Source organism: Thalia democratica, chromosome 6 (genome assembly GCF_965202585.1).
Source record: "Thalia democratica chromosome 6, ktThaDemo2.hap1.1, whole genome shotgun sequence".
NCBI lineage: Eukaryota > Metazoa > Chordata > Thaliacea > Salpida > Salpidae > Thalia > Thalia democratica.
In genome coordinates this window covers 48,355,768-48,372,398 of record NC_139170.1, presented here as the reverse complement: position 1 = coordinate 48,372,398, position 16,631 = coordinate 48,355,768, and the positions used below count along the sequence as shown (strand labels likewise).

Genomic DNA, 16,631 nt, shown 5'->3' with positions numbered 1-16,631 from the left:
AATTTTTCTCCGATTACATAATACCAGCTTTTACAGCTTCTTCTGCACAAAAATTTTTGTGAACTTTTTGAAAAATGCCACCTTCAAAAAGGAAGTTTCAAGTTTAGCTTCGTGATTCAAGCTTCCCTTGTTCGACTGTTTTGGCTGTCATACTAAAGTTTTAAAAAAAGCATTAAATAAAGTTTTTACTAATTTTCAACTTAACTTCATTGTTTTTCTTAAAAGTTTGAATTTGATACTTAAGTTTGCTTTGAATTAAGTTTAAATTTAGACTTTACACAGAACTTTAAACTAGAACGAAACATTAAACTTTAAGTTTTTTTTAATTTATGTAACTTAAATCAAAAATTAAATATTCATAATTTAAGTTTTGCAAAAATCTATTTTGTATTCTAGTTAAAGTTATGTTTGAAACTCAAATGGTTTAGTTGGTTAATTTATATAAATATGGTTCGCACTTTTAATGTGGGAAAATAATTAAGCTTAGAATGAAATTTTTATTTTTATTTCACTAAACTTAAGTTTCACAAAAACTAACTGTTTTCTCAAAACTTCTCTTTTCAAAATTTAAATTCTACAATTTTGTTTTACAAGCACTGAATAAATTCGTTAAATATTTGACCAGTGCTGAGTGTTTTATGTTTTTTTTTTCGTTACGGGCCGCTTAACATATGAATTTGAGTTACCATGCATTGTAAATAGGTGGCTTACATAAGTTAAATGTATGAATATTTACACTTTTATATCGAGGCTGATAGTAAAGAAATGAAACAAAGCAGTTGATTTATTATTAATTTTTATTAGTTAAAGCAATTAAGCTTTTTAAAAATTGTTGTATGTATCCACTAAAAATGGTTTAAAACTTTTCAACAAATAAGTTTTTATAAATTAAGTTGTTGTTTAGTTTTATGTAGACCGTATAATGTTTATAATTTAAGTTATATCTTAATAAAAAAGATTTTTTTTGTTTTCACTTAAAAAGTTAAGTTCTTTTATAAACTTACTAAAAATACAAAAAAAAATATTTTTTTTTTAATTTTTTAATATTAGTTTTTATGGTTGTATCGAATATGTCTAAAAAAAGTTAGTCAGTTGGAATAAACACAAAAATGAAGTAACAATTTATTGTAGGCATGTATCACTAAAATACGTAAATTTATCTAGCCAATTATTTACTTAAAACGAAAACTCTAAGTTCAATGTGTTATATTAATATTTATACAAATTCATATTTTAGTTACACACAATTTTTAAATTCTATGGACCAAGTTAGACTAACAACAAAACATAAACAAACGACAAAACTTCATTCACTAGTGTACATTCTTAAGAGGGTTGTAGTCGCCACAATAAATGACGAATGAGTCATTAAAATGTTTTTATGACGTCACAGATACGAGTGGACGATCTGCCATTGTAGGGGGTGCAGCCGACACATGGGCTGGAAGTTCACCACGGGCAACCAAAACTTGAAACCCCAAAGTTTCTACGGGCTCACCAGGTTGATAGTAATTTTTTTGATTAGTTCAGATAGTTTGAAACTGATAGAGTTTCTGTAAACCTCATCGTTTGTGCATTATCGATCAAGTGATTTAGAAAATTGAGCGAATTCGAAAAAAGCACACAAAATAATTTTAGCGTGTAGATTAACAGCTTAAATGTTTTTATCAAGTTCATTATAATAAACAAGAACTTTTTTTATTATACATCTTTAACAAGTTAAGACACTATTTAAAAAAAAACTATTTTTGATGAAAATAGAAATATCAGTAAAATACTGTTAAGTTTTCAAAATACTGATTCGATAAAAATAAAATAGATCGGCGCTTCAGTCTCAAATCGACTCACCGGTAGAGGGCGCCGCAGCATCGTCGTCTCAGGAAGGAAATCAGTCAAGCGTGAACAGAATCGTCGTCATCTGAACGAGCCAATCAGATTGCTGGATTTCATAAGTTGCTTTGATGGTTGATCGTTGGTTCGTTGTTGCTGGAAAACTCATAATTTTTTGTGTTTCAGGTTTTTCTACTTTTTGTTAAAAGGTTAAAAAATAAACAAAGTTTCAATCTAATTTTCTAGTTTGCTGTTATATAAACTTTTTAAAGAAATAAAACAGATTTTGTGTTTGTAGATATTTTCTTTTAGATTGTCAAAAGTTAAAAGGCATAAAAATATATTTGTATATGTGTCTGTTTTTATAAAAAACTAATAAAATTATTAGTTCTAGATAATGATATATTTTTTTTAAATACAGTAAATATAAAATTTTATGATTTTTGAAGTTTTTTTTTGTTAGTTTGTTATATCGTTAATATTTCTCATGGCGATTAAAGATTTATTCTTAAAAATGTTATAGATAGTTTCAATTTTTTATGAAGTAACAATTTACTTAAACTCTAAATCAGTTTATCTATTTATTAAAAAATCATACATTTCCATCGACATTAAAAATAAACCATTAGTTGTTATTATTAACGAATGTTATACACTAATTTTCAAAGTACGACATTTTTTTACCAACATTTATGCCAAGAAAATATTCAAAGATAATCAAGTTAATCAAAATCTGATCAGCTATCAAAAAAAAAAAAATCTGATTACTTTTCTTTTAACTGAATTTAAAGTTTAATAATATTTTTAACGTTTGAAGAAAAAGCTAAAACCTAAAATTTGTATTTAGATAACAGACTTGCAGTCTTAAATGTTTACTTTATATTTTTCAACAATGTATTTTTATTCAGTTTTTGTATAATTTATTAAGTTTTCAATAACATTTTAATACATTTTTTTATAACTATTTAGCCTTTAATCAGCTATTAGAGAATAGTAGTTATATAAAAATATATAAAATTAAAAATAGCAATTAGTGTTTCTACTGAATAGTGTAAGGCTATCAGAGTTTAAAGTTTTATATTATTTTAAGTTGTAGTTTGAAAAGAACAAAATTAAGTTTGTAAAAATTTATTAACTGTTGTAAAAAGTATACAATACAAAGATTTACCCTTTTCAAAGTTTATTTTTAAGGTGTTAAAGTTAACTTATATTGTTATATATTGGTTTTATTTACTAAACTACAAAATATTACTGACTGTAAACCTTTAATTATCTTTATGACAAAACTGGTTTTATACTTAACTATTTTTAAGATTTATACCGACAAACTAGGCCAGTGTTAATTGAGTGCTCATCGAATTTGTTAAAAATGCAAATTTGATTGATCCACTGAATCTAAAATAGCAGTATTATGCATAGAAATGTTATCAATCTTGGTATTAGGTATATATTTGTTTGAATTTATTAATGATAAAGTTATAAATAACATTATATTGCAAAGTATTTTTTGTCTGAATCTCTTAAAAGTTTCTTCACAATTAAAACAAGTTTGATGTTATTTATTTGGTAATATACGCAATACTATACGTTTTATATAGTAAAAAATATCAAGTTGGATCAAAATTATTTTTACAAATATTAATTTAAACACAGCTTTTTTTTGATAACTTCGTTTATTTATTTCCAAAGCCTCTACATCAGCTCTAGCAATTTACTGAACATAAGTTTAATCTAACTATATAAAAAGAAAACTTATACATAATAACAAATATTAAAATGAAATTTATCAAAAAGTAACAAACAATATTTTTGGCCAAAAATTAAAAAGCAAGTTTGCATAAAGGCTTTCCATTTCTTAAGTTTTAGAGAAGTTTTTGATTTAATTTGTTTAAAAATAAAGTAAATTTTACTTTTTTATTAGGGCTCAAAAGTAATATGTCAAAAATGTTGATCATTGAAACTTTCATTTTACTTAAGACTGGTGCAAACTGGTTTTTAAACTGTTAAATATGGACAAATATTATTAAATACTTCAAGCTAAGCTTAATAACTTTATCAATTAAATTTAGATAAGTTATAATTTATTTCAACTCAGATTTTGCTTTTCATATAAGCTAGAGATTTATATATATATATATATATATAGTATCTATATTATATATATAATATATATATTTAAACTATTATATGATTTTAAATTTGAACTGGCTAAAGATTAGAGACAATCTTAGATAATCAGTTGCTGAAGATTAGAGACAATCTTTTTTGTGTTAATGAAACATATGTTCCAGCATTTTTAAAATCGTCATTTCAATAAATTATTCTATATATTTATATAAATTATACTCTTAAAAAATCAAATCGTTAAATAAAAAGAATTTTTGCTAATGTTTAAACAAATTTTCAACATCAAATATTGTTTTTGCTATTTTCAAGTTTCCTAAACTTTCGTAATTTATTTTAGAAATAGATAAGTATATAAAAAACAAATAAGCATTTTTGTGATATGTTTAGTCATTAATGACTCGGTAGTTACCAATATTTGAAATTAATTCTTTTTAAAATTAGCACAAATAATGATAAAAAGTTCCTGTTGAAAATATACTATTAAAAAGTTACGCTACGAGAAGTTACTTTTTTTAATTAATTTTTTTATATTAAGATATAACTTGAACTTTTTAAAATATTTTACAGCTTTTGTTTGAAATAAGCTATCTTAAAATATGAAATGTTCAATGAAAATTAGTGATGTACCGGATCCGGATATTAGACAAAAATGGCAATATCCGGCCGGATCCGGACCGGATCTAAAATATAAATATACTTTATAAAAAAAATTATGTTATATTATGTATATATATTTATGTAGTAATCAAAATAACTTTAGCGACACATTAAAAGCGCAAAGACTGAACACATCGTTTGTGCTTAAGACCCTCTGCGGGCAGCTTGGTATTTGTGTTATTTAAATTGGACAAAATAAATGTAAAATGCCTTTATACTAGCTTATTATAATGTATCAGTGAATTTTATCTTTTAATACTAAAGACTATTCTAGACTGTTTAATAAAAATTGATCTAGAAAGTTTAAGTGATGTATCTTTTATACAAAGAACTTAATAACTATATTACAAAATTGTCTTACTCAAGATATAAGCTGCTTTTTTAATTATTAAGCAAAAGTTTTTTGATGAAAAGTTGTTTCATTGATTTAAAGCCTTATTTCTCATAACTGCCAAAAGCTCTAAATTTTCTCTTAATATTAGTAACCGGACCCACAATCTCGGATCCGAACTTTTATTTCAAACTAGGATCCGGCCGGACTTGGATCCGGATAGTTTTTCAAATTAGGATCCGGCCGGAACCGGACCCGGATATTTTTTTCAAATTAAAATCCGGCCGAATCCGGATATTAGACAAAAATGGCAATATCCGGCCGGATCCGGACCCGGATCTAGGGAAACTCATGATTTCTTCTATTTTATTTAGGGAAATTTAGGTTTTTTTTTTGGAAAATTGCAAAAATCTAGGGATATTTAGAGAAATCTAGGGATATGAGAACCCTGTAAAGTGAGTATAAACTAGCCTGAGTCAGAATGAGGTCTTTAAAAACTAAAAAAATTACTTTGATCTAATAATAAGTAGAACAGCTAGCCACAAGGTTGACAATTTTAGGTAATATTTACAATTTACAATCTGAAATCAAGTTCTTGAAAAAAATTAACTAGAAAATAACAAAATATTGAAAACTGGATCAGCTCAACTCATTCAAAATCTAAAAGTAAACTAGCCTGATTTTTTATAAAAGACTAAACTTAACAACTTAATCAGCCTAAGATTTTCAAAAACTCCCAAAAATTTTCAAACTAGTAGGGTTGCCACTGTACCGCGTGAGCAGTAACTGTCTCTTTTTTACTTTCTTCTTTTTTCTCAAGCGATATAAATTCAAAAGTCTCGAGTAATTGACGGTTCAGTTCTTTTAGTTTCTACTTCATTGCATGGAACTGAACTCAGTGGAGCGTTTCGCTGCACTTAAGTTTGAATGGTTTCAATCGTGTTGTCGAATTAGTTTCGATTTTAAGACACTTTTTGAGTTTGATTTAAACGTTTAGTTTTTTGTTTCTTTGATTCGAGATTGTCGTCTTTTAAAAAAATTGATAACTTGATTTATTAGTGTAATGTTGTGCAGTATTTTATCATCTTTTCGTTTCGCAGCTTCATTGTAAATAAAATCATTATCACAGATTCGAACTCAGTTTAAAATAATATAAGTGACCGATTTATTAAACCTTTAGTAAATAGCAAGTAATTCATATTAGTTTATTTAGGTCAACTATAATTTAAGCGTTATCTTGGGGACTTCTATTATACAAGTTAGAGCGCACGTTGCGTATTAAATCAGGCCAATTTTAGTGTATAAGTAGAAACCTTTTTTGTGGATAGCGACACCACTGTTTAAGTCAAAAAAAAACTAGCTAGAGTGAGTATAAACTAGCCTGAGTCAGAATGAGGTTTTTTAAAACTGAAAAATTACTTTAATCTAATAAACAGTAGAACAGCTAGCCATAAGGTTGACAATTTGGTAGTAAAGTTTTTAATTTTACAACATAGATAAATAGTAGCATTTCTGAAATGTTTATTTCATAGTTTAAATGTAAACAAGTGTAAATTAGTTACATGTACGAAATGAGCCAATCACGGTAGGTGTTTAATTTTAACTGACGAAAATGACATTTTTTAATTTACAAAGGGTTCGTTTTCGAAAAATTACTTTTCTGTATTTTCTTTTTTACTAACTAGATCCGAATTGGCCGGATCTCTGTTAGGATCCGGCCAAAACCGGATCCACATCTTATTTTCATATCAAGATCCGGCCGGATCCGGATATGAGACAAAAATGGCAATATCCGGCCGGATCCGGACCCGGATAGTGAGTCCAGTACATCACTACTTAATATTCAGAGGTCAATAAGGAATAATGCAATTAGTTGCAGCAGTTCATTACAAATTAATTAATGTTTTATTGTTAAGAGATTTTATTTTTTTTTAAACTTTGTTTTCAAAATTAAATATTAAAATGTTTAAATTATAACATATATTTTACAAACTAAAATTTTTTATTAACTAACGATAATATCTAAACAAAAAGTATATAGCTAAAAGTATGCAAGCTTCTGCTTTAATGTTACATGTTTAAGTTGCATTTTATTTCTCTCTCAAGTTGCAGCAGTTTATTACAATAAGCAAACATAACAAACTACACGTATGATGAATAAATAAGAGCGGTTACCCAAAAAGCTGAGATTAAACGCCTTAATTATGTACTTAACTTTATTTGAGAGTCTAACAAAAACAATTTGTCATAGTTTTTATACTGTGTGCAAAGCTATAAATCAAAACTGATAAGGCTTTTATAAGTGTGAAGAACCATTTTTATCCACTCAAGAAAGAAATTATTAACTAGTTTTACATTTTATTTAACTTTTGACAAGCAATTAAGTTAATTTCAAAAAGTTTAAAGTGGTCTAATCCGAAGTCCGAGTCCGAGTCTTTTTTTAAATTAGGATTCGGCCGAATCCAAGTCTTATTTTGAAATTAGGATTCTCCCGAGTCCAAATCTTGGATTTGGCAGATCACTAGTTGAAACATTTAATTTTGTTGTATCTTAACTTGTTGTAACTTTTTAAAAATGTTAACACAAAAACTATAATAGTCAATAAATATTAATGTTGAATATAAGATAAAGTTACTGAAGAAAACTATTCTATACTTGAAAAGTTGTTCCTCTTTTTAAAGCTCTTAGCTAAAAATTCACTCAAGAAGAACTTTGTGTTTTGTTAATAATCAAAAAATTAAACTAATATAGCTTAATAAAAGAATTATTATTAACTGGTTTTTTAAAATTTTACAAAAAAAGTGTAAAAACAATAAAGTAAAATTTAAACTAAAACAAAATTAATTATGATTAACTTATGAATAAACTTTGAGATCAAAGTATAAAATTAAAGGTTAACTTGTTTCAGCTGTTAGGCGCTGGTCGAAAGTTTAAGACTTAATGTATCGACTAAGTTTCTCTCCTGTCAAAATACTTTTATTTGAAAATATATTTCACTTTGTTAAACTAATCTACTAAGTATAAGCGAGCTAAAAAAAGGAATTATATGTATTTTAGTGCAATGTGTATGTTTATGTTCTATAATTATTTACAAAATACAACAAAATTCTATATTATTGACAGAATAAAAGGTTATGCTTAACTTAAGGTGAGCACGTTTTGGTTCAATGTACAGGAATTTTTCAGCTTTATTTTCAATAATTTTCAATTTCATTTTGAAATTTATTCATAACTTTTAATACGAGCGTCATTCCATTTACGGTACAACTTTTACGGTTTTTACTAAAGTTCTTTAGCTTTGACGCTCATCCACATCCTTATCTTTACTTCCACAATAATGTTTTATACATCATCTTTTAGCTTAGAGTATCTAGTTTGTGAACTATTATTTTATTTTTATATTGGGTTGGTATAAATGGTGCTGTAGCCCATAGAAAAAGTGGTACATTATGGCTTTTTTTCAGTTTTTTTGGAAAATCTAACGATAAACAAATAGTTTTGACTTGATATTTTTTTTATGCATATAAAATAATATTCTGCTCATTCTCTATGTACGATTTTTTATAAAACAAATTATTTTTTAAGAAAATAGGTGATTTATTGTTTTCATTATATTATGGTTTATCTCAATAAATATTCAACTAAAAGTAAAATGAATAAAAGATTCACACAGTACTAATTATTCTGCATTGTTACCATGCACAGTTTTTATTTTAACGAATTACTTTTTGAAATATTAAGCATTGAAATTTTCCTTTTTTTTAATAACTGTAAGCTACTTAGTCTTTGAAGTACAAAACAAACGCAAATGATTTGTTTGAAAATAATTTTCTTAGGTGGCGCTACAGATTATTAAACTAATTTAATATATAATTTGATGCAATTTTTTATCAACATATTAGCAAATAGTTTCTTAAATAATTTATTTTATATTATGTCAGTATGAATGGTGCTGTGGGAACGGGTCAGAAAAGAACGGGCGTAACTTTAGTACGGAATGACACATAAACACAAAGTGAAACTTTAGCAAAGAGTGACACTTTAGCACGGAGTGACATATTAGCACGGCGTCACTTTAACTCAGGTAACATTTTAGCACGGAGTGTCATTTTAACACAAAGTTAAACTTTAGCAAAGAGTGACACTTTAGCACGGAGTGACATATTAGCACGGCGTCACTTTAACTCAGGTAACATTTTAGCACGGAGTGTCATTTTAACACAAAGTGACACTTTAGCATAGAGTGACACTTAGGCACGGAGTGACACACTCACACAGAGTGACACTTTCTGTGACACTTTAGCGCGAAAAGACACATTTATACTAAGTGACACTTAAACACAAAGGGAACTTAGCAAACAGAGACTCTTTAGCACGGAGTGACACATAAGCACGGTGTCACTTTTGCACAGCTAGCATTTTAGCACGGAGTGTCATTTCAGCACAAAGTGACACTTTAGAACGAAGTGACACACTAGCACAGACTGACTTTTTATGTGACATTTTAGCACGAATTGACATATTAGCACAAAGTGTCACTTAAACACAAAGCGACACTTTAGCAAAAAGAGATTTTTAGCACGGAGTGACACATTAGCACAGAGTGACACATTAGCACGAAGTGACACAACAGCAGAAAGTGACACTTTAGCACGGAGTGACACATTAGCACAGAGTGACACTTTAGCACAGAGTGACACATTAGCACGAAGTGACACAACAGCAGAAAGTGACACTTTAGCACGGAGTGACACATTAGCACAGAGTGACACTTTAGCACGAAGTGACACAATAGCAGAAAGTGACACTTTAGCACGGAGTGACACTTTAGCACGGCGTCTATTAACTCATTTTACTAAAACATATTAACGAAGGTATTTTAACACTTTTAGTTTTATATTTTCAACAAATAACTTTTTGTATAAAACTAGCAACGTAACAAGCTCCAGGGCCTTTTATAACATCATAATTAGCTTAAATTAGTTTTAGTTAGTAAATTAAAAATATTGCTATTATTGATAAATAAACTGACTTTGTTTCAAAGCTCCGATAAATCAATAGATTATTAAAAATGTACTTAATTGATTTTTATAATACACAAGGTTTTAACATCGTCAAACAAAACGATGCGAAGTTCCTCTTATTTCTACATCTACGTGTGTCGCAACTCGCAACTTTTTAAAACGTATGCAGGTATTAAAATTTATATATATAGATTACTGCAAATGTAAATAAACTTATCTCACTTATTTTTTATCTATTTAGCTTTTTTATATTTTTAAACTTTTAAGAAACAGCACAACTTAAAGTTTTACAAAAAAAACTTTTATTTGATTGTTTTATAAGTTTTCGGACTCATGTTTTGCCTTTCTTTTTAAGGTTATTAGATATACAAAGCTAAACATCATTTAGATGTACAGTTTTAAATCTATTAACATAAAATAACCAATTTTTCATAATTTATGGATAAAAAAGTTCTCTAATTACCTAAATAAAAACAAACAAACCTTAATTTGATCTGTCTACTTGAAAATTGTAATTAAGAAGCTTTTGACAAATCTGACTGTGAATTAAAAAAAAAGAATCAGAAAGGGTATGTAGCTCAGAAATAAACCTTTTAAATTAATATATTGAAAAAAAAAAAAACAATATTGTGTAGTAACTAAATTACTTTCTTTCATATAAGAACAAGTTAACAAGTTTCATATAAGAACCATAATGATGTAGTCCAATTACTAGTTTACAGAACTATTAATTTTAGACCTGGTACAGCTTTTTTTTACACTTTAAATAAAGCCAAATTTTCCACAAATTTGATAACAAACTATCTCTAACAATAACATTCATATAGCTCTTCGGTGAACAATTAATACTTGTATTAATCAGTTAGCTAGCTTGATAAGAGTTATTCCGCTTGCATTGTGAGTTATTTTCATTTGAAAATGCCTTTTCAAAAATCTGCTTGTCAGCTGAAAAAAAGTGATATTGATTTTGATGAGTTCTGTGAGGCTTTAGTTAAAACTAGTTTTTATAAAAAGCATGAACCTGAAGTGAGTAAGTTTGAACCAGTTACTAAAATTTTATTTGTAAATATTAAAAATCTTACTTTGGATAAAAAAATTATGTTAAAACACAAACAACAATGTATTAGATTTTATAAGAAAAATCTTTCAGAAATAAATGAATATCTTAAAACAAACTACAGTGGCCCTACTGGTGAGTTTAATTTTCCCTCTAATTTTTTTCTAACTTTTAAGTACGATGAATTTTTTTTGTCAAATAACTTATTTACTCCAAACTTAATGAATAACATCAGAAACAAATTTTGTAAAATTAATAGTGCGTGTAAATTAAAACTTTATAAAAAAATTATGAGAAAAAGTAATCCATTTATAAGAATTATAGCTACATGTGGGTTTGATAAGTTCGGTTGTCCTGTTAAGTATGTGATGACTTCAGGATGGGTCCCTCAAGGAAATGAAATTAAGCTTAATGTTGAACAACAAGGGCTAATTTTACATCCTAAAACCGCAAAGGTCAAAAGTTTTATTTCCAAAAACTCACGAATAGAATTAGGGAAAAAACTAAGTGGTCTAAGGGAAGTTACCTCTACTCGTTATTCTCTTATGGTAGAAAATAAATTACATTTTGTTTATAAAACCTGATTAAAGTTAAACTGTATGTTTTTTAGCTTTTTTTTTAAGTTACAATTTTTTATTTCAAAAATAAGTATTTTTTTAAATGCTTTTAGACTTAAAGAGTTTTTTTTAATTTTCATATCTAGCTATTTTGTTTTAGCATGGTTTGTTTCAGTATAGTATTTTTGGATTTAGAGTTATATTTATAATATTAGTTTTCAATAGACTTCATTTTTAATAAATTTTTCAATAAAATACTGAAAAATACATATATATTTTAAACATATATTTTTTTCTAAACTATTAGCAGTTGTTTATATTTCATTAACAAAATAGAACTTATTTTTTAAAAGTATTTGAATATTTGTGTTTTTTTTCTCTGTTTTGCTGTAAATAATCAATAGTTGGTTCACATGGGTGGGTGTGTTCACACTGTTGAATTATTTTTTTTTGTTCAGCGCTAGTAGACACTTTGTTTTAGCCACATGATTTTCCCACATTTAGTGGTTTTTATTGTGGCAACTTTAATTAAGTAAGTGTCTGGTATGCGTCCACCAAAAGGTTTTTTTTTTAACTTTTGTTGGTTAGTTAAATTTAAAGAGGGTAAAAAAGGAACAAATGATGAAGCTTAGAATTTGTTAAACAACATCAATTGTTGAGACAGCTAGCATTATTTTCTGATGTTTTTCTTCTTTTAAAATTTATTTAAAACTCTTTTTAAATGTATAAAATGCAATTTATTTCTAAAGCCTAACCAAGTAGTAAGATTTTTCATTCTAATGAATAAATTTTGCGAAACTAAAAACCTGGCTCTTTTAAAATAAAAGCATTTTATAACTTTTAATTTAAGCCCATGTAGGAAGTGATTAAGTATGTATGGGATCTAAACCATAATTTAAATATGTGCTCAGTAAGTATGTGTCTGTGTAAGGTAAGCACCCACATAAGGTACGCACCTTAAGAAATTTGTGTCCGTGTAATATACGCACCAACTTAAAGTACCCATTTTAAGAAGTATGTAAGTTTCCATTGTACTGTGGTTGTAACTATTTGATTTGTTGTGAAAAGTTGTTTAGCTAATTCAAAATAACTTTTTTCAACAGTCATACAGTTACAAACACACAATCAACAGTATTTTATAACCAAAAGTAAGTCAGTATGATTGTAAAAAAAGCAATTCTGATTAAAAAAAAAATAGTTATTATTTTTTTTTGTTGATACTAAGTACCAAAATTTAACCATTCAAAAAACAATTATTTGTGCTCTTTTTATTTGTTGTTATTCTCATTATATCACAACTTTTGTTTGTTGTAGATAAAAAAACATATATTTTTTGTTTTTGATTTGCAGATGTAGAAACTTTATGTTTTGACCATTGTTTTTCAAACTGCTTACATGTGACCTAAATATGATTAGTTGACAACATAGTTTTTTAACTAAAAGTTTGTACAGCATATTTTAGTTTAATGTATTTATGTTAAAAACAATCAATTAAAAATGTTAAAATTAAAAACAATTATCTGTTTTTGTTTTAAGTTCAATTGAAAGATCCTGTAGCCTGTAGAAAAATAGTTATAGGCACAAATGGGTGCCCATATTACTCAACAGAATTCATAGGAACATTTTCGATTTTATTTAATTTTGGAAATATTTTTTGGTGTAAGAAATACTTTTTGTATAAAAAAAAATATAAATAATATATATAAAATATAGTTGATTGTGTCGTTGTAACTGTATGATGTTGAAAAAAGTTTTTTTGAATTAGCTAAATAACTTTTTACAATAAATCAATTAGTTACAACCACAGTACAATAGAAACTGAAATAGTTAGGAAAATCATCAAGAACAACCATGTTAGCTCTGTTGACAACTTAAAATAAAACACTTGTTCATGGATTAACAAGGGTAAAGGTTACTTTTTTTACAAAAGATGAGACATAGGGTGGGTCCACTTTGATATTTATAAACTTATATATTTTTGTTGAGTTGTTGTAATGTTGTATGAATTTTTAAAATATAGTAGTTTGAGTAAAAAGTTTTCTGTAGAAACATGTGGACTGCAATTTTTTATTTATGTTAATTATAAATCAATATCTTAATTTGCTAAGACTTTTTTTGGCTAAGATTTAAAAAAGTTCAGAAAACGTTCTGCTCGAATAACTTCGCGGCTACTTCAAAGACTAAGTAGCTTGAAATTAAAAAAAAAAGGAAAATTTCAATGCTTAATATTTCAAAAAGTAATTCGTTAAAATAAAAACTGTGCATGGTAACAATGCAGAATAATTAGTACTGTGTGAATCTTTTATTCATTTTACTTTTAGTTGAATATTTATTGAGATAAACCATAATATAATGAAAACAATAAATCACCTATTTTCTTAAAAAATAATTTGTTTTATAAAAAATCGTACATAGAGAATGAGCAGAATATTATTTTATATGCATAAAAAAAATATCAAGTCAAAACTATTTGTTTATCGTTAGATTTTCCAAAAAAACTGAAAAAAAGCCATAATGTACCACTTTTTCTATGGGCTACAGCACCATTTATACCAACCCAATATAAAAATAAAATAATAGTTCACAAACTAGATACTCTAAGCTAAAAGATGATGTATAAAACATTATTGTGGAAGTAAAGATGAGGATGTGGATGAGCGTCAAAGCTAAAGAACTTTAGTAAAAACCGTAAAAGTTGTACCGTAAATGGAATGACGCTCGTACTTTTAATTTATATTACTGAATGCAGCAGCTAATTTAGCTGGAAGCTGAGGTTAATTTTCAACTGTATATAACAGTGTCATTTCAACAATGCGACTTTTCAACTTTTTTTTTATTGTTTAAGCATTATGGTATAACATATCTGCGTGAACTTAGTATAAAAATTAACTTGTTTTTTAGGCTTATTTTAACTCTAACGATAATGTCATTTAAAATAATGTTTTACATTATTAGATAAATTAACCAAAGATTTATATAACAAAACAAGTTATTTTTTATACTAAGTTGACACCGATGTGTAACATAAATAAACCATAATGCTAGAAGAATAAAAAAAGTTTTAAAGTTGCATTGTGGAAATGACACTGCTATGTACAGTTTAAGAGTCACCCAAGCTGCCAGCTAAAATGATATCAAGTTAAATAAGTACATAAGTACTATTTTCCAAAATAAAATTGAAAATAATTGAAAATAAAGCTGAAAAATTCCTGTGTATTGAACCAAAGCGTGCTCACCTAAAGTTAAGCATAACAAACATTTAAACTTTAATATAGACGTAAATACACACCATCATTATACTAAATGTACATCAGTTGTTAGTTAACTACTTAATTATGTAGCTTTATTTTTTCAAAACAGAAAATATTAAACAAGTTTTATAAAGGGTTCCCACTTCCCTATTAGTTCCTATAAATTTGCAGTTTTCTGAAAAATCCTTAAAAACAATTGAAAAACATATGAAAATCCTTAGAAATTACTTTTTTTTTGGTTGTTGAAGTCTTTCTCATAATATAACCAATATTAAAATTTGTTTGACAAATTTTATTTATACACAAAGTGCATTTTAAAAACATATTTGTTGCCATTATGAGAAGAATTTCTAAACATCACTTTTTGTATGATTTTATGAAATTTTTTTCACAAACTTAGTTGAACATATCTTTAGCTTGATTTTTTATTAATATATAACTTGAAAAGTGTAACTTAGCTGCTACTGTTAACATTATACAGCACACATACTGCATTGCTAACCTTAAAAAGTAAATGTTTTGTATTTTTAGAATATTATGTTATTTAAGTGGTTGTTTTTTACACTGTTGCCACTCTAATTAATTCAGGCTAGTTTGAAATATTGGATAACCTAGGTTAGTTTTTATAGTTTTTAAGTCTTAGACTTGGTTAAATAAATTCAATTCATTTTCCTTGAAATTATGTTTTTACTAAGTCCTTTAGTTATTTAATTAGTGTTTAAGGTATTTAAGCAAGCTTGATTAATAGTAACTGTTTTTTTTTTGGTCACACTACTTTTATACTCTATTTTTTTTATAAACTCAGGCTAGTTTTCACTTACTAAAGCTGGCTGTTTTTGCCTCCACAAGTGTCAATCCTGTTTTTAGTATACATTTTTCTTTAACAGTATAAATTTAAGGAACTATATTAACAGTCCATAAATATAAAAAATTATTAAATTAAAAACATAACATATTTCATTACAGTCCTTTTTAAAACACTGTTTAGCAGTTTAGGATTTTTTGTTTACCTTTTATAATTTATAAAACTATAATATACTATTGTTTTATACAAAAATTTTGTAGTAAATTTCTGATGAGTTACAGTAAAAATATATTAAAACTTTGTTAAAAACATTGGATTATTATTTATATAGTTAAAAAAAATTTAAATTCCTTACATATGCTTTTTTACGAGTGTGAAGTTAGCTTGAATAAATTTTTAAAAATTGTCTAAACTTTGGATCTAATCATTTTCCTTATCTTAATAGCTAATTAAAAGCTTTTTATTTTATTCCTTTTTCTAAAACGTCTGGAACGGTTTTTTTAAAAACTTTTTTTTTATTAGCTTGAGTAAAAAAAAATAAAACTTCTTTTTAAAATCTTGTTAATAATATGTGTTTAAACGGCTTTAATTTTTTTTTTATTTACTGTCAATATTTTGCACAATTTGGCCTTTATAGAATTTTTTTACGAATTTTTTAATTTGTGAGTTTGAGTTCATAATTCATAAAATTCATAAAAAAAACCCAATTATGGCCAAGTTGTACAAAATATTGACAGTTGGTAAAAAAAAATTATAGTCGCTTATACACATATTATTAATGATATTAAAAAAAAATTAATATTATTTTTTTTTTCTCAAACTCATAAAATAAAAGAATTTATAAAAAAAAACCCAATTTTTTTCTAAGGGGCCCCAATACAATGGATTTTTTTTTTATTTTTTAGACAAAGGACCGTTCTCTAGAATAAAATAAAAAGTTTTTAATTAGCTATTAAGATAAGGAAAATAATTAAATCCAAAGTTTGGAAATT

At 26.4% G+C, this 16,631-nt stretch overlaps 1 protein-coding gene across 1 annotated transcript in view; it reads left to right on the top strand.

Moving 5' to 3' along the window:
* Positions 1 to 2,301, top strand: part of LOC145838400 (protein cereblon-like) — a 28,478-nt gene extending 26,177 nt beyond the window's left edge. The window contains exons 15-16 of the mRNA XM_082945986.1: positions 1,394 to 1,501; positions 1,820 to 2,301. Coding sequence (XP_082802112.1) covers positions 1,394 to 1,501; positions 1,820 to 1,922 — 211 coding nt within the window. The 3' untranslated portion in view covers positions 1,923 to 2,301. The remainder of the gene's footprint in view (positions 1 to 1,393; positions 1,502 to 1,819) is intronic.
* The last annotated feature ends 14,330 nt before the right edge of the window (positions 2,302 to 16,631 follow it).